The sequence below is a fragment of the Aquila chrysaetos genome, chromosome 11 (assembly GCF_900496995.4).
Source record: "Aquila chrysaetos chrysaetos chromosome 11, bAquChr1.4, whole genome shotgun sequence".
Taxonomy (NCBI): domain Eukaryota; kingdom Metazoa; phylum Chordata; class Aves; order Accipitriformes; family Accipitridae; genus Aquila; species Aquila chrysaetos.
The window spans coordinates 14,880,494-14,908,276 of NC_044014.1; the positions used below are offsets into that span (position 1 = coordinate 14,880,494).

Sequence of the window (27,783 nt, forward strand, 5' to 3'; positions counted from 1 at the left end):
TGTTTGCCATTGGTATAATAACGCTTGAAGATTTTGACAACTCTTTTATTGATTTTAGTTATCTGTTTCAGAACATTACAGGTTTGCTTATTACGTTTTTAATGGTGTTAGTTTAATGGGGAAAATTAACTCTTAGGATTCTGGTGTTTTTTAGATTATTAAGAGATACAGGAGCCCTCTGTCATGGTTACTATGATCTGAGTCTTTTGACAGTCTCGTTTCTTCTGTAGTCCTTGCCTTTTTAGTATTTTATATATTTATTTTCTCCTCTCAGATTAAGCTTCTGTATTCCACAGTATATATTCGGTGGTGATTACCTGGGCAATATAGACAATGTGTATTAATATATATTGTGAAGCCCACAGATGTGCGAGATCTCCCTCAGGAAAAGCAGTCTGTCTTCTAACAAGCTTACCGTTTAACTTTCACATTTTTGTATTTTACTCAGTTAAATTTGAAATATTCAGGTGTTTAAGACAGTTGGGCCCACTGAACCCATGGTAACCCTTATTGTAGTCAAGGGTTGTATTTGACCTTGTTACATCTGAAGACCAATTCAAGACAGCGACATGCAGCAAATGTAAACAAACCTTCAGAGAAACACAGTGATTTCTATCTGTCATAGAAACACAGTGATTTCCTTCCAAATTTTAATTTAATGATCTGATTAAGCAGTAACATTTCCAGTAAATGGGAAGGTCATCTGCAGGTAGAAGACAGGCCTGATGGTAGGAATGACTTGGTTGAACAAATCCATTTCTTTTGCATTGAGCTAAGGTGTGTGTCACAAACGAGCAGCTCCTCTGAAATGTGAGAACAGTAAGCTTGCTTAAAAGGGTAGCATTTTGATGCACAAGGGTAATAGCTAACAGATTTTTACAGTACCATGTGGTATTATTAACAAACAAATCGTATGTTAACTTGACAGCTCTACCTCCAAGCTACCTTAGTCTGCAGCAAACGTAAATTCCCCTGAGATGAAATCTGGAGACAATATTAAGCTTTGGGATTGTATCCAGAGCAGTAACGGTAGCACAGCAGCGATGAATTTCAGGCTTTCAGACCATGAATACATGTGTTCCCAAAATTTATTGGTTTCTTCATCAGCTTTGCGAAAACACGGCAAACCAAAACCTGATCCGAGCAGGTGGAACAGGGAGCGTTCATGCATCTGCCTAACAGGACTGCAGGGAGAGGAGCTGCAGTTTGAAATACATTTTTCCTGATGCAGAGAGCTGTGATAGACTGATGGATATTTCATCTGGTGCACTCTGCTGCTGAAACCTGAACTGCGGCTCCGCTCAGCTGCAGTCCTGGAGCATGAGCTAATTCCACCGTGGCTCCGGGCTGGGGGACCCGAGGCAGCGAAGGGCAGGAGCGAAGGGAACGTGTGATGTGGAGGAGGGAGGAGGGCGAACGGGTACATTACTTTTAACTGCCTTCTTGTTTAACCCCCTAGCTGTTTTCAAATTTTCTAACTGAAATCTCATCTTGGTACAGTGTATAAATCCCCTGAATACGAATCTCTTGGATTTGACCTGACCGTAGAAAGATTAGTTTCCATTGGATACCCTCATGAGCTGCTCAATTTTGTGTATGATCCTGCATTCCCTACCAGGTAAATGACTAACAGATACTGACCCAGCCTGCTTGAGGCCTTGAATATTTGTTCTGTAAAGTTCATGGGCAACACGTGAGGCCAGGTTTTCAGAGTTGTGCCTGTGAAGCCTGTGGTTGACCACAGATCATGGGGAAGGGAGCAGACTGCTCCAGTATGTGGAGGGCCTTTGCACACATGAATCCATGCCAGCAAAGAGGGAGTGTGCAAGAAAAGAGGCCTGCTGAAAAACATGGTCCAAAAATAACCTTTCAAAGCAAAGACAGCAGAGACACAATTGGATGGAGAGTTAAATCAAAATCAAGGAGAGACGGAGCCGTTACTGTCCATGAGGCTGCTAGAATGTCTCAGAACATTTTTCTTTAATGATTTTAATTAATAGTGTCCTGGTGCATAAGACATCCTGAAAATTAAGCTGACAGTAAACAACAATAAAAGTGGGACCAATCCAGTTCACTCGTCCAGATGAATCAAACGCTGAAAGCAAAGTTAATGGTGCAAAGTTACTGAATTCTTACATTTTGTCTTTTGATAGCAGAGGTAAAAAGGACATTGCTTGTTTTAAACAAGGCTTTTGATTTAACTCTGCACCTTTAAGTTGTTTCCACTTGTGCCTTTGCTGGATTTTGCTTTTTTGACTCCTTTGGAGCTTCTTTACAAAAGGCTGGACCAGAGGGTCTGTTAGCTTGTTGTTCCAGTTTTCAGTCTGGCAGCCTCCTTCCTTCCCTCCCCTCAGCATGTTTTACACTGAGACTGTTGCTGGGTGCGTCCATGCCCCTAACAAGACAGTAGCCCTTCACAAACCTGTGATGAAGACTCCATTAAATCCACTGCCTTCATCCCAGGGAGGGGACAGACGGCATGTCTTTGTGGGAAGGCTGCGTTCTCCAGATGCAAGCTACTAGATAAGTGAGACAGTTTTGCTGGAGTTGGAACCGGGAATGTCCAAAGCATTTTGTGCAATAGTTACATGCCCCATCTGGCTCTGTCTATGACAGAGCGATGAAAAAGAGGGGAGAAATTCCTTTATCACACCTCGCTCTTCCTTGCAGCCCAGAGGGCTGTCAGGGGACCACAAACACAGGTGTCAGATTTGTGACCCTGTGGAAGAGGCCCACGTCTTCGCTGGTACGTGCATAGCTAAGCCTCTGCCGGGTTAAACGGTTCCGTTTGCAAGTCTATGGAGAGCAGATCAGCTGTACCTTTCACCTGGCAATGCAGGGCTCTTGTTGCTCACCTGCAGCCAGGTAGAAGGGACAGTAGGGACCCCATCTGCACAATAACAGCAACGCTGTTCTGATGCCCCATGCCAAGTGAGCAAGCTGTTCTAGAGCTGATTTGGAAAGAACTGCTATTAAAATAGTCACCGCTTAATACAGTTGCTTCTTCATATCTTAAATCACTTTCTTAACAGAGGCCTGGTGTTTGATACCCACTATGGAAACCTGTTGAAAGTTGATGCCTATGGGAACCTCCTAGTGTGTGCACATGGCTTTAATTTCCTCAGAGGGTGAGTGTTGACTCTTGGCTGTTCTTTTTGACTTAATACGCAATTTTGTGTCGCTGATCCTCAGGGCACCCATTGTATAAGGATTCGCAGGGACTCCACTAACAGCAGATGCTGTATTGGTGTTCCTACAGCTCCAGGATTGACTGGGGATGCATTGAGCGTCCCAGACACAGCAACAGCCCATGGTGTTTATTGAGGAAAGGTCCATGCCCGCACAGGCACATCCGTAGTGTGCTAGGAATAGAAGAAAGTGTGCTGTGGGGAGGGGTTGATGGGATAATCCAGGGGCTGTTCACCTGTCCTGGCACAGTTTAACATCAGCAGCTTGTCAGTTAAGACAAAGCCATTGTGTGAGGGCTGCTGGCAGCAGAGAGGGCCTGCGCCCTTGAGACACTTAACTCCACAGCCATTGCTAAGAAAGTTCAAGGGTCTGAGCTGGCTTGGGGAAGAAACAAGCTTTCTCTACCCCTTTGTGTTTCTGACCTTTGAGGGTGTCAGAAGTGAGGCATTGCGTGCTGTTTCCTGCAGCCTTCCCTGGCTGCTTGCGCTTCTTTTGCCCCAGAGAAGGTGCTTTAGGAAGCAGAGGGGACCGCAGTGTTACGTGCCTGATGTGTCCCAGCAAATCCCCTGGTATCCCCGCTGTGAGGGTGGACAGATGGAAGGCAAGCGCAGGTCAGCTCAGGGCCCCCAAGGTGACAAGCCTTGTCATTGCAGGTCTGTAAGTCCTTGCATCACGAAGCCAAAATTTAGGAAAAGCCCTTATATATGCACTCAAGTCTCTCTTTGAGGCAGAGGTGATCTTCAGAAGCTCCAGAAATGAAGGAAACCAGAATAATTAAATTACTTTCGTCATTGCCACCCTGCTGATTAATTGCAGAGGGCCCCAGGCAAACCTCCCGCAGCACAGCCGTGCTCTCCCCTGCTGAAAGCTGCTCGGGGGAGAGTAAAGCAACACATGGAAAGTGGGGGAAAGTTTAAGATAAGCAAACAATGAAAGTGCAGATGATTTAAGGCAACCTCATAGCCAGCAGCATGGGGCTTAAGGTCGAGTTGTGGACTCTTGACCACCCTGTTTCCCTGTGTGGGCTCTGCTCAGTTTGCTGACTCAGCGATGAGGGCTTTGTGCTTGCCTGTGCTGGAGCCAGCGCGGTGAAGGGAACGCCAGTGGATGCAGTTTTGCCCTTGCGACGCTAGTGCACATGGGAAAGCTGGGTGTTGATTAAAGCACAACAGACTCTAGTTAATGGACCCCACTACAACTATATTTTGCAGGTCAGCACATTTTATCTTCATTTTTTTTTTTTTTGTGGTTTCATTCTTCTCCACTTTATCTATTCTCAGGCCTGAAACACGGGATCAATATCCAAATAAATTTATCCAGAGGGATGACACAGATAGGTTTTACATTCTGAACACGTTATTCAATCTACCAGGTGAGTCTAATGTGAGCCAACACAGGCCTGTTTCTGTGCCTTTGAAGACAGTAAAGCTTTGCTAATGTCATACTCTACTTGGTTTTGCTTTTTTACATGAACTTTCTTCTTTTGGGCACAGGGCCTAAAGTTAGCTGGCTGTATGATGTTATCCTTGTGTTAAAATCTTGCTTTGTTTCTTTGCAGAGACCTACCTATTGGCTTGCCTAGTGGATTTCTTTACTAACTGTGACCGGTACACTAGGTACGTCTTCCCTCTGGTTCGAGGTGCTGATGGTACAGTAAGATCGTTACTGCCAAGAGCAATACAGCACCGATGGAGCTGTTCTTAATATCAATGGAGGCCCCTCAAGTGGTTTTGGTGGGGAAAAGTTCAGGCCTCTTATTCTTTCGACGTTAAGAGAATTTAGTGGTGACGAGATGATCTGTGTGTACAGCAGAGACTGGTTATGAGGGTTTTCTTCACAGGGTATATCAGTATCACCATACTGACTGATACTGGTATTTGGGCCAGCTTCTAAGACCAAACAGTCATTACAGGGTGATTACAGGCACTAGACAGCTCATTTTGAACCCCTGTCCATTGGAGCCATGTTTGAACTGGTAACTGAAAGGCTAAATTTCCTCAGACAGTTACCACAAGTCCCTCATGTCATAATTGAGGACTTTGTTCGCTTAAAGGTAAAATGCTCAGGCATAGTGTGGTGTGAAAGGCTGTTTGTGCAGCATGAGTATTTACCTAGCTTTCAAATAGGTATAAGCATAAAAGCAAGCTGCAGTTTGAACTGGCAAATGTGAATGTTGCTGTGCTGCTGACTCATGTGATGGGTCGTCTCTGCATATTATATGAGTGGAAGGCAAAGGTTTAATGGGATTTTACCTGGGAGCAGAGGAACTGTTTATGCCGACAATCCATCAGGTGAAGTGTCCTTTCTCAGGACAGGCGTGATGATTGCTGTCATAATAAACACAGCTCTGTTTAATCCTCCTTGATTTCTTCTGATGCAAACTCTCATGGGTGTCTCAAAGATACCTCCACAGTATCTTGTAGAGGGAATTTGTGATGTTAACTCTAACTGTTCAGCACAGAAGTAGTTCCTCCTCTCAGCAGCGAGTATTACATTTAGTTGATTTCCATGGCACCCCCTTTTTTAGTGTTGGAAAGAGGGAGAAAGAACAGCACTCTGCTTACTTTCTCAGTGCCATTAATCTGCAAAATGCTGCAAACTGCACAGTCCAGTCTTTTTTCCTCCTTGTAATACTGTGGGGGAGAAATAAGAGTTGCAGTCACAGAAAGCTGTATTAGTGCTATGGAGCTACAGGCCTGTAGTTAGGAACTCGCATCCTAAAATTTAAACAAACGTTCTTGGGTAACACACAGATCCTGTTGAACTCTGGTTGAAGCCTTCTTTCAAGTCTGAGCCACGGTAAAGTAGTAAATAAGAAACCATTATGGTAAGATGAAAACACAAGCTCCAAACAACATTTTGAACTGTCTCTCTCCTTGACGTGTTTCTTACCTGCTGCGATTGGCCGCTACAGTCTCTCTTCTTTCTCCTCACAGCTGTGAAACGGGGTTTAAAGATGGAGACCTCTTCATGTCCTTCAGGAGTATGTTCCAGGATGTCAGAGATGCTGTTGACTGGGTTCATTACAAGGTGATTGCAAGAACTCCTTGGGTCGTCTGTAGTTGTAACTGAGTTAGAGGGACTGTTTTTTAACTCATGAGTTAAGATGTGTAATTCCACCTTTTGGGCAAGAGCTTTGCCGCCTAGTGAGCAAATAATAAATTGCAGTTGTATGTGAGTAAGCCAAGATCTTGACTGCCCTCCTAGTACTGGAATGTATCTGTCTTGGCTTCCTATTTATTCCTTTTTATTGTGCCCAGATTCCATTTTTGTACTGTAATTCACAGGTTTTAGAACATGATGCGATGAGGGTATTTGCACTTACAGTCCACAACTTGTACATTGTCCTAATTAATAAAACAGCATTTTACTGTAAATGGTTTACATTGGTACTATCTTACGTTGTCTGAAAAGTACCCACATTAAACAGAGAAATACGTAAACTCTTCTCTAGAGAGGAGAGGCAGTTCATCTTTTTCACACACTTATTCACAAACTTAGAATATAATTTTGTGAGCATTAACATCTGGTTAAAGACCTGATTTTCTTGTCCTTCCTCATTCAAGAGTTCTGTTGGGGTGGGATGGAGAACCATCACAGGAAAACTCTGCTCACAGTTGTACTTGTGGTGGTTCTTTTAGCCATGCAGAAGTCAGGAATCTATTTTTCTTTCCTTATGCAGTGTTGTGTGATACATGTTGGAGTTGGCCTTTGAGTAAAGCATTATGGTCAGTGTTGGAGACAGGTCGTTGACTGTCTTGTTTGGTATGGCAAATCTATTTTTTGTTTGTTTCTATTGTATTCCCTTCTGAAAGGGTTAAAATGCTGTTGAAGTGGATTATTTACCATGGTGAGGGAATCGATGGATCACAGAGTTTGTGATGGTCCCTGCTACTCAAAGCCTCTCATCTCTAGAGTCACTGGTTCAGATTCGCCCTGGTTTGTACTTTCACAGCATTTTAAAGTGTGAAAGTTGGCATTACTTTGATGTCTCTTACATCATAAGTTTCCATTACCTCACTGGGTTCTGTTGTTTCTATTTCAGGGATCACTCAAGGAAAAGACCCTTGAGAATCTGGAAAAGTATGTGGTGAAAGATGTAAGTGTGAAGTTACTTTACTTGTGCTACGTGACATTCTGTACTGAGTAAGCAGGCAAGAAATAAACATGCTGATTAGCTTTACTAAATCACAAAACAGATAACGCTGTGATTTCTATTGTAATAACCAAAGACAAAGTGGAAAGTTCGGACACAGCCTTTATTCTGAGCCAGTGATCCACGTGATTTCGTATTCACGTGCACGTTTTTTACGTAAAATGTAAAAGCCAGAGGAAATGTTATCACGGGACACAGGTGAATATGCTGGGAAGGCTCGTTGTTTCTTTTGGTGGTGAAAGCAACTGTGTTCCCTGCCCATGTTTTCTCTGCCCAAGCAGTCCTCTTTTTAAAAAGCAACAGATGAGCATCTTTTTAGACAGAAGTATTTCTTAGCCATCCAACAAAAATGTTACATGCATTTAACCATGAGGGACTGAGGGAAAGATCCTGAAAGACTCACTAATGTCCAGTCTCTTGATAGCCCCAAAATGTGTGTTGAGCACGTCTAATTGAGCAAGCTCCAGTGGTTCCCTTACTTTTGCCCTCTGCAGTGTTGAAGGCCCCTCTGGACCACTTACAGTATAATTATTCTTCAGTTTAGATGAGCTCTGTGGTAGAGTATCACTTTAAGGCAGTTAACCTTGTTTCTAGTTACATGCCTGCAAAATTCTTAGGAAACGGTTCTGTGAGGTAATCAGCAACTCTGGTAATGGACTGAGATTTATGATTCAATAAAAATAGCCCCAGGAATAAATTCTCCCTAATTTGAGGTTGGAATTATAATGCACTCTAACTTGTGGCTCATGCGAGCTCAGATTTCACCTGCCTCTGAGCCCATTTCAGGAATGGACTTGGAGCTGGAGGAGCTGCTCCAGTGTGCCTGCCATGGAGCAGATCGGTGAGAGCAGCACAGGGTGCTTGGCACTGTGGCAAAGGAACCGTAGCCCTGCTGAGCCCTTCCCCCTCGCGTTCCTCCCCTGGGCTGTGCTCTGGAGGGGTGTTATGTCGACGAACCAGCAGCTTTCCTGGCACTGGCCAGTGCAAAACACATGAGCTTGCTTGATGGTTTGATTTGTTTTGTTTTGTCTGGTGGGATCATAGTTGAGAGTGTTTTGCCCATGATAAATCTCTGTAACTTTTGTGTGTGACTTGTATGTTCCTTGGCTTTCAGGGGAAGCTGCCACTGCTGCTCAGCCGCATGAATGAAGTTGGGAAGGTGTTTCTCGTCACAAACAGCGACTATAAATACACAGACGTAAGTGCTGTTTGAATTGTTGTGTTGGTATATAATGGAATAAGCAAAAGCCAGCCATTCATTTGTATGGGGTTTGGTAAGACATCTTCTGGTGGAGAATCGGGTGTTTTGTAAGCTAGGTGTAGGATGGTTTAATGGTGAATGCAGATTAGGTCTTGAGTCATCTTTTGTAGTCCTGGTTCTGCTACTGACCCAGTATGGGCCTGGCTTAAGTCCCTCTGTGCCTCATTCAGTTTCTCAGCAATTAAAAGGCTGAAAGTGATACTCATTTTAGGTTTCAGCATCCTTTAAAATGCAGAACTTTCCTTTTAAGTGAGATAGTCTGAGTACAGACAGATCACCAAAGCCATGGCCCTAGAGAGGTCCAAGAGCCAAAAATGGCTGTCTGCTGTGCTGTAGGAATAAACACAGTGACATCAACTCCAGGTAAATGTCAGGATGTTGCAACACTGCTAATCCAAAGTTTTATATGCCATTTTAAAGCATTGCAAGATACAGCAGTGTGCAGATTTCTGAGGCAAATGTGTTCTTTGATTATAAAAATTACTAGTTTAATTCCTGTCACTTTAAATTCCATCCATTCATCTTGTCTCCAAATCTTATGCTGACTTTCATGTAAATCCTGAAAATAAAGTTCTGTAACCTGAAAAAATAAAAGCAGAAAAGTATGCTTTTATAAACTACACAAATGTGTGTTTAAAAACGCATCTTTGAATACTTTCTTTCTGTCTTTCAGAAAATCATGACTTACTTGTTTGACTTTCCACATGGACCAAAGGTATGTGATTTCTAGACTGCAGTTCCAATAGAAACTGATGTGCCTAATTATCTGTGTAGCTGGAAAGCATTTTAATCCTGCTTCATCGGCTGCATGGGATTAGTTGCTTTAATCTGGTTAAAATACACTTGCTGTTTCATGTCCTATTTGAATGGGATCAAAGCAAATACAATATAACAAAGAGAAAAGAGGCATCATCTGGTCTCAAACAATAATCTGTGTTAATGATAACATTATTTTAGTGATAACACATTTTAACTGTGGCATTTTGCAGCCAGGTTTCTTAGAAATCTTGTACAATGTTTTAGATGATGTTAAAAAAAAACCTTGATGGAAAGGAAAGAGTTTTATAAAACAGCAGAAAAATTTATGGCTGACTGTGCCTTGACTATGGTAACTCCAAAAGTTTTAGTCATGCTTTTTCTGGTTTTCTGAGGTCAAAACTCAGGCCTGCAACTTTTGGAGAGAGGCTTATGAGGTGAATTTATACTGCTTTCTCAATCTCCCAGTGGGAGGCTATCTCACACTCAAAAGATGCGTTTTCACACTGTGCTCTAAAGGTAAAAGGTGGCCAAGGGAGAAGTATTCAGAACATGGAAAATCACTGCAACTGATAGCTCAAAAAACTCCTTGCTGTGGTCTTGATCTCAGAAAGAGTGGAAGCATGGAGCAGAAAGGGCTCATGAATGCCCAGTGTCCTTTGGGCAGGGCTGTGATTCAAAGCTGTGCTCTGTAGAATAGAGTCCAGGCATTTTCCCACTCTTGGCAAATGTACCAGCGTGGCTGAAGCCATGAAGTTGCATGCGTCTGGATCTACGCAGGATGTCCTCTTCAGAAACAGTGGCAGCGATGTCATTTACAGCATCTCTTTACACATCAGCTGTGCTGTGACATGGATGTTCAGTGCAGTTCTCCTGTCTCACACCTCAGTCCTCACTGCTAGGCTGGGTTGGGATGGGCTTGCCGCAAAAGGGGAGTGCTTTTAGGAGAGGGTGCTGGTAACCCAGCATCCTACCATAAGAGGTATGAGCTAGGGGATTTTGGTGGACCAGCAATGTCACAAGGTTATGGCTATGGACAATGACACTCCAGTTAAACTCCCTGTGGTTGATTGTGTTGTGCCTGATTCTGGGGTTTGTTTTTGCGTTTGCAGCCTGGGAGTGCCCATCGACCATGGCAGTCCTACTTCGACCTGATCCTGGTGGATGCGCGAAAACCCCTCTTCTTTGGCGAAGGCACTGTGTTGCGGCAGGTGGACACGGTGAGTGGCATATGGAGGGTACTTCTACAGATGGAAGGGCTCGTGCAACTCCTGTGTGGTGTCTCCTTGTGGCAACGGGGCAACACAGTGTTTAGACAGGACCTGCCCTAGAGATGGTGGGCTGACTTCAACTCTTAGTGATTCCTGAGCAACCCCATCACCTGGGGCACAGCAGAGCTTGAGGCTTTGCTGGCTTCCCTAACGTACCACGGGTAGAAACAGGAAAAGAATGTGCAAAGCCACCTCTAGGCTGCCTGGGAGTGAGAGAGAGGGACAATGAGTGATGTATCAGTAGGACAGAAAAGAGCCAGACCATCAGCTGTTGTGTACTAACGCAATGTCTCCTTCCTCAGGTGACCGGGAAGCTGAAGATTGGTACCTACACTGGCCCGCTGCAGCATGGCATTGTGTACTCAGGAGGTGAGGCAAGAACCCTTCTTGTCCTGGGGAGTGGCTCTGACATGCCCTCGTGGCCTTCAGCCACTCCGGCTGTGAGATGTCTTATGCCAGGCGCTAGGCAAGGTTGTGTTTCCCAAAGCACATTGTACCGTGCCCTCTGCACACTGCACCAGAAACTCTCCGTCATAGTTACTGCCCAACGCAGGGAAGAAATGGACCTGTTCCTCCTCAAACGCCCTTTTCTTCCATGCCAGGGAGGGTCTGGGAAATGCCACTGCAGGGCTTGTGGTGGAGGGGAAGCTGCAGCTGGCCCAATGCAACGTTCCCAGCTGTACTTACTGTGCTGTCACCAGTGTGACCACCCTTGGAGGGTCCCCTGAGCCAGGGAACGGCAGCAGGTGGATATACAGGGCTGTCTGTGATGCCCAGGGCTCCATTACTCTCACATGGGGTGGGAGGCAGCACGGCCCCTCTGCTGCTGCCGTTCATGTGCGTGTGGGCAAAGCTGCCCCTGGGTAGACTCCCAGGTGGGCAGGCAGTGCCCTGTGCCATGGCCAAGCAAGGGTGCTACGTTTAGTAGTGGAGGTTTCTGGGAGGAAAATGCACCTGCTCTGTCCCTAACCCTGGCCCTCTGAAATGAGCCACGCGTTTCCTTTTGGCTCCCCGTTCTGAGCCATGCCGTTCTTCTCTCAGGCTCTTCGGACACAGTCTGTGACCTGCTGGGTGCCAAAGGGAAGGATATCTTGTACATCGGAGACCATATCTTTGGAGACATACTCAAATCCAAGAAGCGCCAGGGCTGGAGGACCTTCCTGGTGATCCCGGAGCTGGCGCAGGAGCTGCACGTCTGGACAGACAAAAGCGGTCAGCAGCCGGGCAAACCCCAGGCCAGGCTTTGCTCTTGCTTGCCTGGTGCTGCACCCCTGCGATTGCCAGGGCATAGGGGTGCAGGGGAGAGCTCACCCTGGCTTGCCACTTCTCCCTTCCACCCTTTTTCCCTGGGTCTGGGTGTTGGTGGCAAGAGCTGAGGCAGCTCTCCGTGGGCTGGCCTCAGGGTCCCAGGCCTTCCCTGTGCTCTTTCCCAGGCCGCTTGTGCATAATCAGCCAAGCGCTGGCTTGGCCGGGGAAGAAGCTGCAGCTGGGTGGGGTTGAGTTGTTCCTCATCCATAACTCTGCTCCAAAAACTCCTCTCCCTCTGCCCATATGGAGCTGTGGCTTCTCTAGTAAAAAGTATCTGACAAGACACCTGGGTTATTCTCCCTATAATGCCTGAGCCATGACTGCTCTCCCATCTGCAGGGAGTCCCTGCTCACCAGCCGCTTCCTCCTCCTTCCTCCCGCTCCCTCTGCTGCTCCGCTGCCAAAGTGCTGTGTGTTCCCCATCCTCCAGTGCTACTGCCTTTCTCCCAGGTTTGCCCTTTGGTGTGTAAATAGGTCTGGGGGTTATGCAAGTTGCCCCATGGCTGGTTGGAAGGTTTTGGTGAGAGCTGTGAAGGTTCAGCCTCAAAACCAAAAGGGACAACCAGAAACCAAGCCCAAAGCTCTGCCAGTGGCACAGAGCATGACTGAACCCTCTCCCTACACAGTGGCCATGAGATGCCATGCTGCTTGGTGCAGTACCCTTCAACCGTCATGCAAGGGGAGCGGGCAGGATGGTGGGTTTGCTTTCAGACCTTTTCATTTCAACAGTTTAAACTTACCTTTTTCCCCTTTCTTTTCTGGATTTTCCAGCCCTTTTTGAAGAGCTGCAGAGTCTGGACATTTTCTTGGCCGAGCTATACAAGTGAGTGTTCAAACAGTGACAACTTTTGGGCTGCCTCTCCCAGCCTGGCGATAGTTAATGAGTGGCTCTGACAAAACCTTGGGGTTGGGTTAGCAGCACTGCTGCCGGACCTTTAACTCGGCCCTGGGCTCTGCCCACGAGACCAACCTTCCCCTCCAGACCAGCCTCCCTCCCCTGAGACCCCATCCCACAGCATCTGGTTCTGAAAGGCTTTTCACACCATGTATTTACCTTCTCGCCTGTAACTAGGCATCTGGACAGTAGCAGCAATGAACGCCCTGACATCAGCTCCATCCAGAGACGCATTAAGGTACCAATCATAAAAATCCCTTTTCATCCTTTTGGATCCCAAAGGGCTTGACAACACAACCCCACTGATCAGCCCTGAAATGCTTTGCTCTTCCTTTGGGTGGGCACGGCAGGCTTGGCAAAGCCGTTCTGTCTTTGTGGACGCAAACAGAGGAGCTTCTCAGCTCACTGGTGTCACTGGCACTCCTGAAAGGCAGCCTGGTCTGGAATAGGGTCTCCTTCCTCATGCACACAGCAGCACTGACTGATGGTGCTCAGTGCTGCAGAACGGGGTGCTGGCACACACAAGCTTGGCGGGGCTGTAGCCTCTGGTTCAGCCAGCCCTGGGGTGCCAGCCTGGGGCAGGTGCTGGCCCTGAGCCCGCTGACGCCTTCCCCTCTGTTAGCTGGGACTCAGCTGTGCTCTGATGCCGTGGGATACGAGCACAGAAAGGCTTGCTGGAGATCCTTGCAGATCTCATGTAACCCCTCAGTGCACTCCACTTCAGTGTTGTCGTGGCTCTGCACTGCTGCCTGCCCGGCCCAGGATCTAACCTGCCCTTTGCTTGTAGAAAGTGACCCATGACATGGACATGTGCTACGGGATGATGGGGAGCCTCTTCCGCAGCGGCTCTCGGCAGACCCTGTTTGCCAGCCAGGTGATGCGCTATGCTGATCTCTATGCAGCCTCCTTCATCAACCTCCTCTACTACCCCTTCAGCTACCTCTTCAGAGCCGCCCATGTCCTGGTGAGTTGCAGACCCCAGGGAGGTGGGCAGGGGTCTCAGAGGTGCCGGTGCTTGTGTTCATTAACACTCCCACAAGCTGCAAGCACCAGGAATGGCACCTTGGAGGGTTGGGTGGCATTTGATGCACCATGGGCCAAAGGGTCACGTTCTGGGGTTTGTTCTCCATGTGTCTCAGGGAGATACCCTGGGACTGGGACACGCCTTGCCATCTCCTCTCTCTCTTACATGTGTAGATGCCACATGAGTCCACGGTAGAGCACACACACGTCGACATCAATGAGAAGGAGTCGCCGATGGCCACGCGCAATCGCACCTCAGTGGATTTTAAAGATTCTGACTACAAGCGGCATCAACTGACCCGCTCCATCAGTGAGATCAAACCGCCCAACCTCTTCCCCCAGGCACCTCAGGAAATCACACATTGCCACGATGAAGATGATGATGAGGAAGAGGAAGAGGAGGAAGAAGAGGAGGAAGAGGAAGAGGAAGAGGAATAAGAAGGAAAAAGCAAAGCATCTCTGAAGACAAACCGTGACTCTAGCAGTGATCAGGAGCAGATTCCTTTGTTGGGGCCCTTGGGGTGATGGGTTGGGGGGGGTGTGATTCTTGCAAAGGCACATTTTGAAAGTGTCTGGAAACTTTTAACAAACAAATTAACACTAATTAGGAGGAGACCCTTGTTTTCAGTTTTGCAGACGGTTCAAAAAGCTGATGGATTCTGCCTGGGTGGTGCATTCAGACTGGAGTGCCCACCTGTGCTGTCATGCTGCTCCCATTACATTTAGGGATGCTGCATGTTTCTTCCTTTCCCATGATGTGTTTCATCTGATTTTCATTTGTACAGTGTCCTGTGAACGGTTTTTTGCCATTTGATACATTCGCTGTGGAGAAGGAAGGGATGTGCTGGGCCCTGCAGGAGACAAAATGATCCAAATCCTCCTGCCCGTTGAGGTTGCTGCCCTTAACCCTCTGCTTCTGGGTGACAAACTGCCCCCATCCCCGTGTTAGCCAGGGTGTTGCTGTGGCTTCCAGCACTCAGTTTACCCTCTGCTTGGTGCGAGTTTGTGTAAGTAAGTGGTTCGATTACTCCGGCTGTCACAGATGGCGGTGGGATTCCAGCTCTTCCATATCTGCAGCTGTACACATCTCGGCTTGTAGATACTTGTTATCCTCTCCCAGTGTTTCAAAGCTGTCTTTCATCATTGGCATGTGATGCATGATTTCCAACGCATTTCTCAAACAGCTGAGCCGTACACTGTGTTCTCAACTCCTGTAGTTTCAGCAGTAAATATTAACCCAGGAGCTTGAAGCTACTGCTTTAGCATTACGTTAGTTGGTTTGTTTTCCTACTGCCTATTACTGACCTTTCTGTCCACTCAGCTTTAAGAAAGTGAAGCATCCCAAAGACAAACCCAGCTGCCATCTGGAGTGAAAGGGCCTGTTATTCCAGGGTGCTGCGGGCCACGTGTGTCTGCCCTAGCGGAGGAAACTGGCACATGCCACAGGGCCAGCCCTGTGGTGGGAGCTGGGAAACTCCACTCCAGCTGGCAGCTTCCCTTGTCTTCGGCCTGGCACAGAGCAAGCACCAGCCTCATCGCAGGTTGCGGTGGGCAAGCCCGCGTCCCTGGCCAAGGAGGGTGGCGGCTGCAGGCTGCCGTGCGGGGACCGGGGGTGTCCCCCGGTGATGGGCAAGCGGTCCTTGTGCCTGAAAGCCAGCCCGGGGAAGGCGCGGGGCCGGCGCGCAACTGGGCAGCAGCGCCCTGCGGTTTTCCTCTGTGTTATGGGTGCAGCCTCTCTTACTCCAGCCTGTGCCGTTCGCTGTGAAGGGATTACAACAAGGGCCCTCTTGTAACGAATTTGACTGTTGTTTCAGTACCATAAACTCATTTAATCCTTTTCTTTTTCCATTTTAAAGTACCTTAGGAGAAAATAAAAAAAGAAAAACCACACCACCAACATCTGAGCAGGAAACACTGCTGCTGTAGTGGCAGTTGTTAAAGTCAATAAATTGATGATGTTTCTAAGAAATGCCTGGCGCTTTGTGGCACGTTGCTGAGATGATGAGGGCTGTGTTGGAGGTGGCAGGGAGAGCCAGGACTGGTCTGTGGGGGTCCCAGCGGGATGGGTGGCTGCGGAAGAGGGAAAGCATCTCCGGAAAGTGGTTGTGTGAAGCATTACCAAGCAGTGGCTTTGGATCTGGCTTTAAGGGCTTGTCTGCTCTCCAGGGAGCAGGTGGGCAGGAAGCGATGGGGGAACATGAGGCTTTTGTTATCCCCATTGGCTTCAGCCGGGAGGCACGGGGAGGCAGAGAAACATTTTGGCCTGGATTCAGAGAGCGAGGAGGGGCTTTCCCATGGTGGGAAGGGCAACACCCCTACCCTGCAGCTACCTCCAGCATTGCGTCTTTCCAGGGCTGTTTCCCATAGGCATTACCAAGGGCCGCTCCCCACCATGCATGACCATACCCGGGCTGGCACAGCACGGCTCACACTCACCAGGAGCTGCAAACCTAGTTAAACTGAGAAAAATAACCAGGGAAGGCCAGTGCTGGCCACAGCAACAGCACTGGCTGGCCTAGCTAAAGGCTGCATGTATGCTGTGCCCGGCCAAGACAGGGACAGCCCCGAGGACAGCACGCTGCTGAGCTCAGCCCTCGCCTATAAACAAACCCCCTCGTATCGACCAGACCAGACCAGATGAGGCCCCACCATCAGAGCTACCACAGAAGGATATTCAGTACCCAGAGCCCTAAGTGCCAAACAGAAAAGCAACACTAAATGGCTGCAGAAGGTGGCCAACAATCAACAGCTGACACTTCAGGCATTGCTAAAAGCCCCTGACCCAGTGCTGGGTCCCTGACCCCTTGATTTTGGGGTCTGGAGAGCAGCTAATGTGTACCCACAGCGAGGTCAGCTGCAGGAAGGGTTTGAGGGAGCTGTTCCCGAGCCCTTTCACTAAAGGCCATGCTGGACTTTGCTATGTTTAAACCTCATTTCTCCAAGTATAGCCACTTGAATTTTTTAAGCTTTAGCTCAGCAGCTGGGGAGGGCATGTGGCTGCGGGAAGGGAGGTCTGGGGAGCTCCGTGCATTCTTCCTTCCTAACCGGTCGCCACAAATAGCTCACACCCAGCCCAGGGCTATTTCTGACTGTGATGGGGAGAAGACTCTTCAAGGCTGGAGCAATGGAAAGTATTTGACCCTCACTTGATGGTGGGAAAGCGGCGGGCAGAGCCTGACAGACATAGAGGCACTGCTTGCTGCCCGGCCTTGCGCCACTCTGCCCATCCCGCACCGGCTGCGTGCTGGCGTTGCAGTAAGAACCCACCGCGCAAGAGCCAGGGTGCAGCTTCTTGCCCCGGCTGGCACGGGGGAGATGGCAGCAGCCCGGTGTTCCAGCCCACACCTCTGGCAGCAGCTGCCCGCACCTCTGGCCTGCGCCAGCTGCTGCTCCCAGGAAGCCAGTGGCCTGGCAGTACCTGTGTCTCCGACCGGCTCGGCGAAGCCCCCCCAGGAAAAGCCAGCGTCAGCCGCAGCTGGTGCGAGGCTGCTGCCGCTCTCCCCGCAGCCTGTTCCCCCCGCCAAGGGACGAGCACGCTGTTACCCACCGGTGGCTTCTCCTGCGGCAAAAGCGCTCGCTGACCTGATGGATTGCTCCCACTTTCTCCACCACCACCCACCCACCCAGCCACCCACCCTCAGTGCTCTGCAGAGACGGAGGGGGCTCACAGTGGCTGCACTAAGCAAACTCTACCAAGGACAGGAGCCCAAGGCTCACTCTGCCCTTAGCTATAGCCATTTTGTGTTGGCCACTGCCAGCAAGTACTTCTGTATAGGTCAAAGTAACTAGAGATGCTCCCAGCTCCTCTTCCTTTACACCATCTCCTCTCTCAGCAGGGAGAGGGCCCACTGCAGCTGAAGCGCAAACCCAGTGTCAGGGTACACCTCACCTCGGTGGAGGATGCAAAGCCCTGTGCCGGTCCCTGAGCAGCAGCTATTGCCACCTCGGTGCCTGAAGCCCCGGCCACCCGCGGCACACGTTGACGAGGCAATTTTGTAGGTGCAGAGCCACCAGCCCACCCTGGCCCTGCGCGAGGGTGCTCACCTCCAGCGGAACAGCCCGGGGGCCCGCCGGGCTGCAGGGCGTGCGGCAGGAGCGCAGGGCTGGCACGGGGACGGCGGGGGCACAGGCAGAGCGACGCAGCAGCGGGGTGGGGGCGGGTGGTTTACCGGGACTTAACAACCTGTAGGTACAAAAGGTGACCTTGAGCACGACTCACGCGGTATGTGAGAACTGGCCTTCGGCGCTGGGGGTCCCGTCCCCGCTGTCGCAGTGGCGTGGGGCCCAGCCACGCAGGGAGGGCAGAGCGCAGCCCGGGTGCTGCCGGCGCTTCGAGGACGCAGAGCTCCGGGTGCAGCTGCCTTCGCTTCGGGCGCCGCTCCTGCCCTGCTCCCACAGCGCAGCCAACACCCATCCCATCGCCCTGCAGGGACCTGGCCTCTCGCGCCCTCCCTTCCAGGAGCCCCAGGCTCACCCGCCCTGCTCCTCCTCGCCGTTGCTCTTCACCGTCAGAGCCAGCCCCAAAGTCTGCCTTCACATTAGTTCTACTCACATCCTGCTTGCAGCAGCCCACCATCCTCCACCCGCTGCCAGGGACAGGCACACGCAGGGGAGCAGAAGTCCTCACGGGACCTGCCACCCCCCCCATCCTGCCGATGGACGCTGGGGAGCGAGGTCCGGGGGGATGGGGCCACCCTGCAGCACAGAACAGGGACAGAGGCTGCACCCGGTGCAGCAAACCCCACCGCAAGGCTTGAGCGGATGCCGCCCAACTCGCTACCCCAGGGCGCAGCTGAAGAGCTGAGCAAGGAAGAAAGCCCAGTGCAGGGAGAGCAGCTGGGTGAAATGGCCGCGAGGAGGACGGGGTTGAGGGATGGCAGCAGCGCGAAATGGGCGCAGGGCACGGCTGTATCTGGCACGCAGGCAAGGGTTGGCCATTCCTCCGCCAGCGCGGAGCTGGAAGCGACACCGGGCAGGGGACGAAGCACAGGCTCGCTCTCCTGCGCAGAAATACGTCTCTGTTGCCGCAGGCTCCGCACAACTCTGCTGCCAAAGCCCCGACACCGGGGCGGCAGGAAGCGGCACCTAATGCGGGGGGACAGACAGACAGACTCACTCCACCAGCGACTCCCGTCCGATGGAGCTGCTGTCACCACCAGCCACGTCCCGCGCTGGCGGCCCCCGGCCACGCATCGCCTTCCAGGAACGCGCTACGGATGGACCGACAGACAGCATCTATGCTTCCGGACAAACAAACATGATATATGGAGAACAGGTTGTAAATAAGGGGTTTTTATTAGCAGAAGAAAAAGGCCCTCACCCTTGAGGGAACTTCAGAAAGTCAGCTGCTTGCCGTTGCCACCAGCTTCCCAGCTCCTGGTCACAGACCTCCCCGGCTCGAGGACTTACGGGCCCAGACCCACCACAGCGAAGAGCAAGACCTGGCTCTAAGGGGAACAGGATCCAGCCTCTCCATGGCTCTTGACAGCTGAAGTGGAGATTAAAGACCGCTGATGTGCCAATAGCAGAGATCTGGGTCCAGGATCACCAACATCAGCCCCACCACCCACATGTCAAAATCCATCCCTTGGAAATGAAGGGGGAGCATGGAGGAGGGAAAAATGCATAAACTGGAATGTTCAACAGAAAAAAAATCATCATTTATCTAAAAAGAATAGAAATAAACAAAATGCTCTTAAACAAAATCACAAAATATACAAATAAATCTGGTACAAAATAAATAGGAAAGATTGGAAATCTACAACAAAATTGGAATAATTATAAAATTCATTTGTATGACAATCAGTATATGAAACGTATACACTTCATTCAGGATTTCAGTTGTGCTTATTCAGGTTTATATACACACATGGAAATACTGTAGTCAGAACACTACAACTCTGGAAACCCGAAGTCATGTACAATATGATACAATTCGCAAAGACCATGTATGATGGCAAATAAGACACAGGGAAGAGCCGGCCGGAGTGGCTGAGCGGGTTCAGATAGCCATGAAAACGCACTGCGGAGGGAGAGCCGCCACGCTTCTGAGCAGGGGGGGATCCAGGCCGAGCCAGCGGCGGCCGGGAGGAGGCTCAGGGCAGCCAGGAAGGACCCGACTGCGGGAGAAAGGTTTGGTGTGAGACCTCCGGCTGCTGAGCACCAGCCGCTCACGGCTTCCAGGAACCCTCCTCAAGTATGTGGCTTTTCAGAGTCAATGAGTTTGGCATCCGGGCACCTGCCCTGTGATCAGGTGTCGAGGTTGGCTCTGCAGCTACATGTGCTGGAGAAAGCACGCGCCAAGAGCTCTGAGGTGCCTCAGCAGGGCCTGACCCTGAACTGCTCGTAAGCCACCCTTGTGCTCGTGAGAACATGGATCAAATGGGACCGGAGCACTGGTGCTGGGGTCCTGGTGGATTTCCACTCTCCAAATTTCACGTGGTCTGCGAGGAAGGCAGAGTCCCTTGAGCAGCACCTCCCACCCTTAGTGTGAGGAATGAAGACAGGACGGCCACAGCGTCGCCGGCTCCTGACTGCTGCACCTCCTTCTCTCGCCTTCCTGAACGCTCAACCAAACCGCAGCGAGAAGAGCAGAGGAACAGCCACGGCCGACGCGAGAGCAGCAGCCGCAGAAAGCCACATTGCTGAATTCAAGCCAGCACGATGCAGAAGGACAGAGCGCGTACCCTGGGTAAAAACCCGCCGGCCAAACCAGCCCAGCCCAGCCTGCCGGGACCTGAGACTTTAAAGCAGGGATGATGCTAGAGCTGATCTAGGCCCGGCCAGTCTGTCACTTCTGAGAACAGAGGAGCTCACCGGGAGTCCCCTCCACCCTCCCGCATTGACATTTGGGCGAATCCAGAAGGCATGCATTCAGTATTGGCACTTCCACCTAAAGGCCTATGATCCAGGCTACTCATCTCATCTGACACTTACAAGTTTCTCACTTCAACTTGGAAGGATTTGGTACAAAAGTGATGCCCAGAGGATAAAAACACACCTCCTTTTATAAAGCTTTGCGGTCTCCAAACAGCTGAAATAGGACGCTAGACTGCTCCGCCAAGCACTAAATACTGGGACAAGCCCTTCCTCCCCAACAAACCCTGCTATCAACTGACTGCCGCACTGCTTCCAGGAGGAGAAGACAACAGAAAGATCAAATCCACCTGTGGAGCATCGGAGCCACCTGCAGCCTTTGCACGTTTCAGGCACTTGTTTGGCTCACAACAGCTGGCAAACCTTGAGCCCAGCTCTATGACAGGCAGCTTCTGTCAAGAACGGCCAAACCTCTCCTACTCGGGGGAGGATTAAACATCAAGCACTTCATTAGCCAGAAATCTGCGCTGGAGGGGTGAGAACAGCCAGGGCACCGTCCTCTGCAGGATCCCAGTGATCGGCCCCGCTCAGAGGAAAACAGGGCCCAAACGAGAAACCTCAGGAGAGAGCAGAAAGATGTTTTTCAGCTGGAGACAGAAGACCAGCAGCTTTCAGTACCGTATTTCCAAGGTGCAGAACCACTACAGAGCCTGACCTCAGGATAACAAGAACAACAAGATGTCACTTTGACGGAGTTCAGCACTACCGATCTGTGAAATGCCTCCCTCCAGCACCTGTACCGTGCCACGGGCTGGAGGCAGCTTTCCAGCACCCCCTTCCTATCCCTGCAGCTCAGGGAAGGGCCCTGGGATAACCTGGCATCCCAGGCTTTCTCCTAGGGAATGCTCTGGCCTCCCCAGGCTCAGCATCCGGCTTCTAAACAGAAACACAAATACGCACAATCAGACCCAAAAGCTCAACTGTACCGCCTTGGACCCACAGCAACAGCATCCCCTTGCCTGGACACGGCCTCAAGGATGCAGCCGTGAAACTAACCACGGAGGAACACAACCCAGCTTGAAGCCAGGCTCCAGGACAACAGCAAGTCACCGAGCAGGACTGTCTGGGGGGCTCTGCGGGAAGCCATGGATGTCTCCAAGCCCCCTGTGCTGCTGATGCATGGGAGTGAGGCCAGTATCGCCACAGAGATCACACCGACAAGAGACCTGCAACTGATGGACCAAGTATAACAACAGAGCAGGGACGAGGGCGGCTTCCCAGCCCAGCTTGTAGTGTAGAACTTGTCCTCTCTGCTGGTCAAGTCAGGATGAAGGCTGCTCTCTCCTCTGCCATGAAAAGATGCCCAGCTTTCAGTCATGTTAGTTAAGCTCATCATTTCACCGTTGGGCCAAACCAACCCTCAGTATCCAAGGACCAAGTACTTCTTTGGGTCTATTTAGAGCCCCAGTGTAGAGCCAGGCAGCAGGGTGGGCAGCAAGCCTGGGTCTGTATCACACCGAGCCTTTCAGCACATGCTGGTTTTCTGCTTTGTGCCAGCTTTGCACATGACAGCATGAACGCAGGAATCCCTCAATGCTGGTCAGACACCTTTGGGATGAAGCGTCAAGTTAGCATCACAAGAGGTACTCTCTGCAGCATCCTTCCCCACCCCCCAGCCCCAGTTTACTACTGGTAATCCAGACACTGGATAACTTGACAACTGGTACACAGGTACTAGTTTTAAAACCACAGACGTGTGTATTAGATAGCATATAAAATATGGTACATCTTTCGTGTGGGAATGATTTCTATAGATAGTGTATTTCAGCACAAGGAAGATGTATGTTCCAAGGGGTCCTGGAGAACGCGGCTGTGTTCTCCATCACACAGGATACTTACACAGGGATGCTCGTGAGGAGACAGTGCTGCTCTTTGCCATCCACACCCCCACGGCCCTCGGCTGAGCTCTGCAGAGATCACAGGAAGCACCACTGCTGCCCAAGCAGCCCCTCGCACAAAGCAACCTCTTTGGTTTTCTTTGAGCTGATCTGAGCCAGAGCCTGACACCACCGGTGCCAAAATCCCATCCTCATCTGAGCTGGGCCCTAAAGACTGAGAAGCAGCAATAGGCGATGTCAGTGGGCCATCACGGGCAACTCGCCCTGGTCCCCCTGAGCTTTCTCTCGGTCTGAGGTGAGTGCAAAGGGCCATATCCTGAGACTCCTACTCTTGCCAGCTCCACCCGCACAAAAAGGCACTTAAAGAAAAGAAGAACAAAAACCAAAAAAAATAACCCTGTGGTGAGGAAAAGGGGAGTAAGTCCAGGAGAAGAGAGGAGGAACAGAACAGTGAGCACAATGTGAATGAGTGGCTGACCCCTCTTCCAACGAGGCCCAAGAACTGCAAGCCTTGAGCAGTCAACTCCAGCTCCAGCTGCCCCGCACAGGTCTCGGCATCATCCCGTCCCTGCTCAGTCTGGAGCAGGAGCATGCGTGGGGGCACAAAGAGCATAAGAGAGAACGACACATGACTACAGGTTCAGAGCAGAAGTGGAGAGCAGTGGAAGGACCTGCCTCGTGGAGCTCACTCTGCAGGTGCAACTGGATGGGGGAAGCACCTCGTCCTGCCACGCCAGCCTCGGGGCCCCTGCTCCCCGGCCAGCCTGGACACCCTGCCAGCATCCCTCATCCCTCTGCGGGATACCCGGTCCTGAGCTCCTCTGGGGCAGCCGCCATCAGCTGCACAGGGATTTCAGGGAGTGGACAAGCTGGGAATAAAACAACAAGCGCTTTGTAAACTCTGGAGGGTCTGAGCTTGGGGTCTACAGAGAGGCCGAGGTTGGTTGCTAAGCCCACCCTGAGCCCCTCTCCACTCAGAACTAGCGTGCTTCGTATGATCTCCACGTCACCAGAGTCAGTCTCGTTTGGAGAAAGATTCTCATTGGAAAGCAAGAACATACCTTCACTCTTTACAAAGATTTGGCAATACACAGAATTAAAAAAAAAATAAATCATAGTTACAACAGATTCAGGTTCATTTCATTTAAAGGAAATTCAACCAACAGGAGTGTAAAAGTTATAATTCACAGTTGTGCATTTAAGATATTAGTGTTGAAAACCTCACTTCAAAGAACTCTTGTGCAAAATTGTATTGACAGTAGAAACCATGGCTAGATGCCCTCCCAGCCTCCCCTGGCCAACAGGCCATCGTCCACCCCTCTGCCTGCACCCAGAGGCAGATGGATGAGGGGAACAAAGGCGGCAGTAGGAGCTGACATAGGAAGATGCAGTATCCTTTCTACGAGTCAAAGCCTTGCCGAGGTCTGAGGTCAAGTCCAACGATTCCCAAAGCCACCAGCTGGTGTCCCGCGCCACACGTCCTTATGGCACTGACGGCACGGCACCTGGCATCTGGGCCCACCTGAATGCAGGCGAGCAGCCAGCGAGGCAGAGAAAGCAGACCTGCTCTGGCAGGACACTCGCTGCAAGGGCAGACTCAGACGCCATGGCATCTCCACTGCAGTTGGGAGAGCCAAGCCCCGGCGCCGGCAAACGCTGTCCAGAGGCTCAGAAGTGATCCTGAGCTGGGCACTGGGCTCCTCTGCTTGTGATGGTTCCCACCACGAAGGCTGGGAACCCCTTGCATTTGTTAAACAGTAAAACTGTAAATACCCTGAGAACAGGGAGACTGGATTTCTTCCCCTCCGGGGAGAGGACCATGCTTTGTTCTTCAAGCTAATTAGTAGTAGCAGCTCCTAACCCCTCTGGGTCAGGTACATATTTTCCATATGAAACACATCTATAATCAACTATTTTTATGGAAATTATTTCACTTTCCATTATTGGATCTGTACAAGTGATGAAAAACAGTCATGCAAAAAATCGCCTGGAAATTTTGGAACAGTGCAGCATGGGCAGAAGCAGGAGGTATTTGCTTTGGGATCACATGGCTTTGGTTGGAAAAATTGGCTTTTTTTTTTTTTGCTTTTTTTTTTTTTTTTTTTTTTTTTAAAAGGGAAACAGACACAAACAAATCCATAACCTGCCATAAGAAGCAGAAGTCAGATCCAGCAAGCAACCTCGTCCCAGAGAGAGAGCTGCCTTGACTTGAGCCTCCCCTCCTTCGGCAGGTTTGACAAAACGGATACTGCATCTCAAGTTCACCACCGTGTCAAACACTTCCGACAAACTTTTACATTCAGCAACGCTAGATAAAAACTGGCAAGGCGAGTCCCTCGCCGAGGACAAACACTGTAACATCTCAACATTTTGCTTTGCGAGAAAGGTGCAATATTGGCAGCTCTCCGGGAGCAAGCAGGGCTTAAGTCAGCCTGTGCCAATGCTGAGCCGTGTGCTCTCAGTGGTGGCGGGCTGGTGCGCATCAGAGCGAGGATGGAGACTAAGGAAACGCTTTTAGATGGGACTCAAAGAAAGTTCATAAAAAGCTAAATGTAAGAGTAAGGTTTTGGGGGCCCCGTTTCCTCCTCCCTGGCTGCACAAGTTAGATACTGTGCAATTTCTATGCCCCCTTGTGGGGACTTCATCCTCATGGGTTGCTCCAAGGAAAAAGTGCACCTTTCCCATCAGGGAGGACAGCAAAAATTCGGGGTGCTTTCTGAAGCCGAAAGAGAGAGGAGGAGATACACGCAGACCCAATCGGCTCTGACACCACACACTCCAATTTCTTGCAGGGAGATCCTGCAGCAAAATATTGCACCTTTCCAGCCACCATTCGCAAAGACGGACCGCGGGAACTTGCGGCAAGTGCCTTCCCCAGCCAGCGAGCAGGAGAGACAGGGCAGGCATGCAGGCACAGAGAGCTCTGGCAGCTGCATGTGGGGCTGGGGGCTTCTCTGAGGGTCAGATGAGATTATCTGGGTGTAAGGAAAGGAAGGGAAATGCTACATAGCCAGGGGCCATGGAAGGACCTTGAAACAGAGAGAACCGCAATGCCTGATTTATTAATCACTCAAGATACTGAGGGCAACGTTCACATTTTGTTTGAGACAGCACTGGAAGGAGAGAGGATCAGGGAAGGGGGGGACACACGACTTTTTTTTCATTTGAGGACTTAAGACTCCATCTGTGGGAGTGGGGAAATGTGTGATGCACAACTGCCACTGTGTGCCTCTTGCTTGCACCCAGTCTGCATTCAGGTTTTTGGGGTGGAGGAATTGGTTTCTGCTGCCCAACACAGGGTGCCCTGCACTAGTGGCAGCTGGGTGGGAGGCTCTCTGCTTAGCTACCATGGTAATCCCTAAAATGGCTGTTAAACGGGGCAAGAGAGAAGTAAACGCGCTAAATCCACTCAAAGGAAGGAATGTGGCTGGGAACAGCATGGAAACGAACCTCTCCGAATCCCTGAAGTGCAATACACTCGCGTCCGGAAAGTTTTGTCTGTTCTTGGAGAGGATGGTCCCGGCTCCTCAGCGGAGTCCATCCTTGCACTGGCAGAGGTTTACTGTCACCTGGAGGACGTACTTTGGGCGTAATTGTAGCAGCATCTTTTGTGTTAATACTAGAGATTGAAGGGGGGGACGGGGACTGATGTTCTCCGTTATTTAGCAAAGACTGCACATCTGCTCTGGCCAAGCTAATGATGTGCAGACCGCTACAGCACATTAGTGCTTAAGAGCTTGTCATTTTGGGGTGCGCACATTACTTCACCATGCCATTGTCAAGAACATCAATGAAAAATCATCCAGTTACTTCACCAGGGAAAATTACACCTGGCTTTCATCTCACGAGACTGCAGTTGTGCTAATTAACTCCTTCCCCCCCAGTATCATCTTCAACATACACAAAGTTTTTGGAGGTTACAAAACTGTAAGTGTAACAATGCTTTTGCCTGTTTTACAAAGAAACCTTCTGAAATTTGAGAGATCATTAAATATGAAAGTAACCACACCTTCCCTGAAACTAACTGGAAGAATGTAATAATACTCATCCCTTGGCCCTCCAGGTGGCTGAAACCAGAGGTTCCTTGAAGCTTGCTCATTCTTAGGACACAAATAACATACAAGTACCAGTTACTGATTTCTTCAACAGGGCAACAAAAAGGACCAGAGAGAGGTGAAAAGAGGCCTAAGGACATTGGAGCCAAATTCACAAAACCACGACAGAGCCCATTTGAGGTTAGGGAGGGACAGAAACAATTTAAAACTCTGCAAAATACTTTTTAAAAACATGATCTCTCTTGAAAAAATAACTGGAGGAGCTTTAAAACTTCTCCATATGTGTTTGAGGAGGAAAAACCCAACAAGGATCAAAAATACAGATAAAAAATAAACATGATTCTACTTTGCAAGAAGTATTTTCATCGTTCTCAAGGGTGGCTCACCATTCCCAAAGTACGCTTGGGGCTTTAGTCTCTCTTGCTCTTTGCTCCTTTCTTCCTGTTTCTTCCTCTTCTGCTCCCAGAACGGACGCAAAAGTCTTTGGTCTCAGAACACTGGATGCAGCACAGTGTTGCAAGCACATATTAACGGTGTTCACACTCGGGGAGGAGGCAGGAAGGAGCAAGGGCTGGTCCTGCTGAGGAGATGGGATGGGTGGGTTGTGGGGAGTCAGCTCCTAGATGGCTCCTTCACTGTGCATACTGTGGTTGGGCTTGTTGTGAGTCACACAGTTCTGTTCGTTCAGCAGGTTTGCTGTCTCGTCCGGCAAACCGTCATGCAGCTCCGTAAGAGTCAGTTCGATTTTAGTGTTTTCACTGTCCGAGGACTGAGGTGTTTTGTCCATCCGGGATGCCATCAGGGCATTTTGGTACTGCTGTCTTGAGATCTGCTCCAAGAACAGAAGGAAGGAACAAAAACAGCCAGTCATGCTTTTGTGTCTCCCATGGGACACACTGAGAAAATAAAGTGCCCTCCCTTTCCAGATGATCACACTTCAACCCCTGTTTACCTGTTTCTGTAAAACATCCCTGCGCTTTGCAAGTCTAGAGCATCCCAACTCAAAACCACAGCATGGTGACATTTCCAGACAGGGTGGAAGCACAGAGCTGTGCGATCACCATGCTGTTCAAAGGCAGGGATTTATCCCTATGCAGAGATTTTAAAATCAGATCTCCATTTCCTTCTAACCATGCACATTTTTAAGGCCAGAACC

General features: G+C 49.9%; 2 protein-coding genes across 9 annotated transcripts in view; one reads left to right on the plus strand and one right to left on the minus strand.

The window, feature by feature from the left end:
* Positions 1-15,827, plus strand: part of NT5C2 (5'-nucleotidase, cytosolic II) — a 63,850-nt gene extending 48,023 nt beyond the window's left edge. For 6 of the 7 annotated variants that reach the window (XM_030029646.1, XM_030029641.1, XM_030029642.1 and 3 more), the window contains 15 exons: positions 1,501-1,618; positions 3,033-3,128; positions 4,470-4,561; positions 4,748-4,805; positions 6,126-6,219; positions 7,235-7,288; positions 8,460-8,543; positions 9,280-9,321; positions 10,475-10,582; positions 10,936-11,002; positions 11,675-11,845; positions 12,712-12,763; positions 13,013-13,073; positions 13,623-13,799; positions 14,033-15,827. In XM_030029646.1, coding sequence (XP_029885506.1) covers positions 1,501-1,618; positions 3,033-3,128; positions 4,470-4,561; positions 4,748-4,805; positions 6,126-6,219; positions 7,235-7,288; positions 8,460-8,543; positions 9,280-9,321; positions 10,475-10,582; positions 10,936-11,002; positions 11,675-11,845; positions 12,712-12,763; positions 13,013-13,073; positions 13,623-13,799; positions 14,033-14,296 — 1,538 coding nt within the window. In that variant the 3' untranslated portion in view covers positions 14,297-15,827. The remainder of the gene's footprint in view (positions 1-1,500; positions 1,619-3,032; positions 3,129-4,469; positions 4,562-4,747; positions 4,806-6,125; positions 6,220-7,234; positions 7,289-8,459; positions 8,544-9,279; positions 9,322-10,474; positions 10,583-10,935; positions 11,003-11,674; positions 11,846-12,711; positions 12,764-13,012; positions 13,074-13,622; positions 13,800-14,032) is intronic. The other variant, XM_030029648.1, reaches the window with a different exon arrangement.
* A 3,307-nt stretch (positions 15,828-19,134) lies between these two features.
* CNNM2 (cyclin and CBS domain divalent metal cation transport mediator 2) overlaps positions 19,135-27,783 on the minus strand; it is a 129,150-nt gene continuing 120,501 nt past the window's right edge. For both annotated transcript variants that reach the window (XM_030030226.2, XM_030030227.2), the window contains one exon: positions 19,135-27,456. In XM_030030226.2, the coding sequence (XP_029886086.1) occupies positions 27,247-27,456 (210 nt within the window). In that variant the 3' untranslated portion in view covers positions 19,135-27,246. The remainder of the gene's footprint in view (positions 27,457-27,783) is intronic.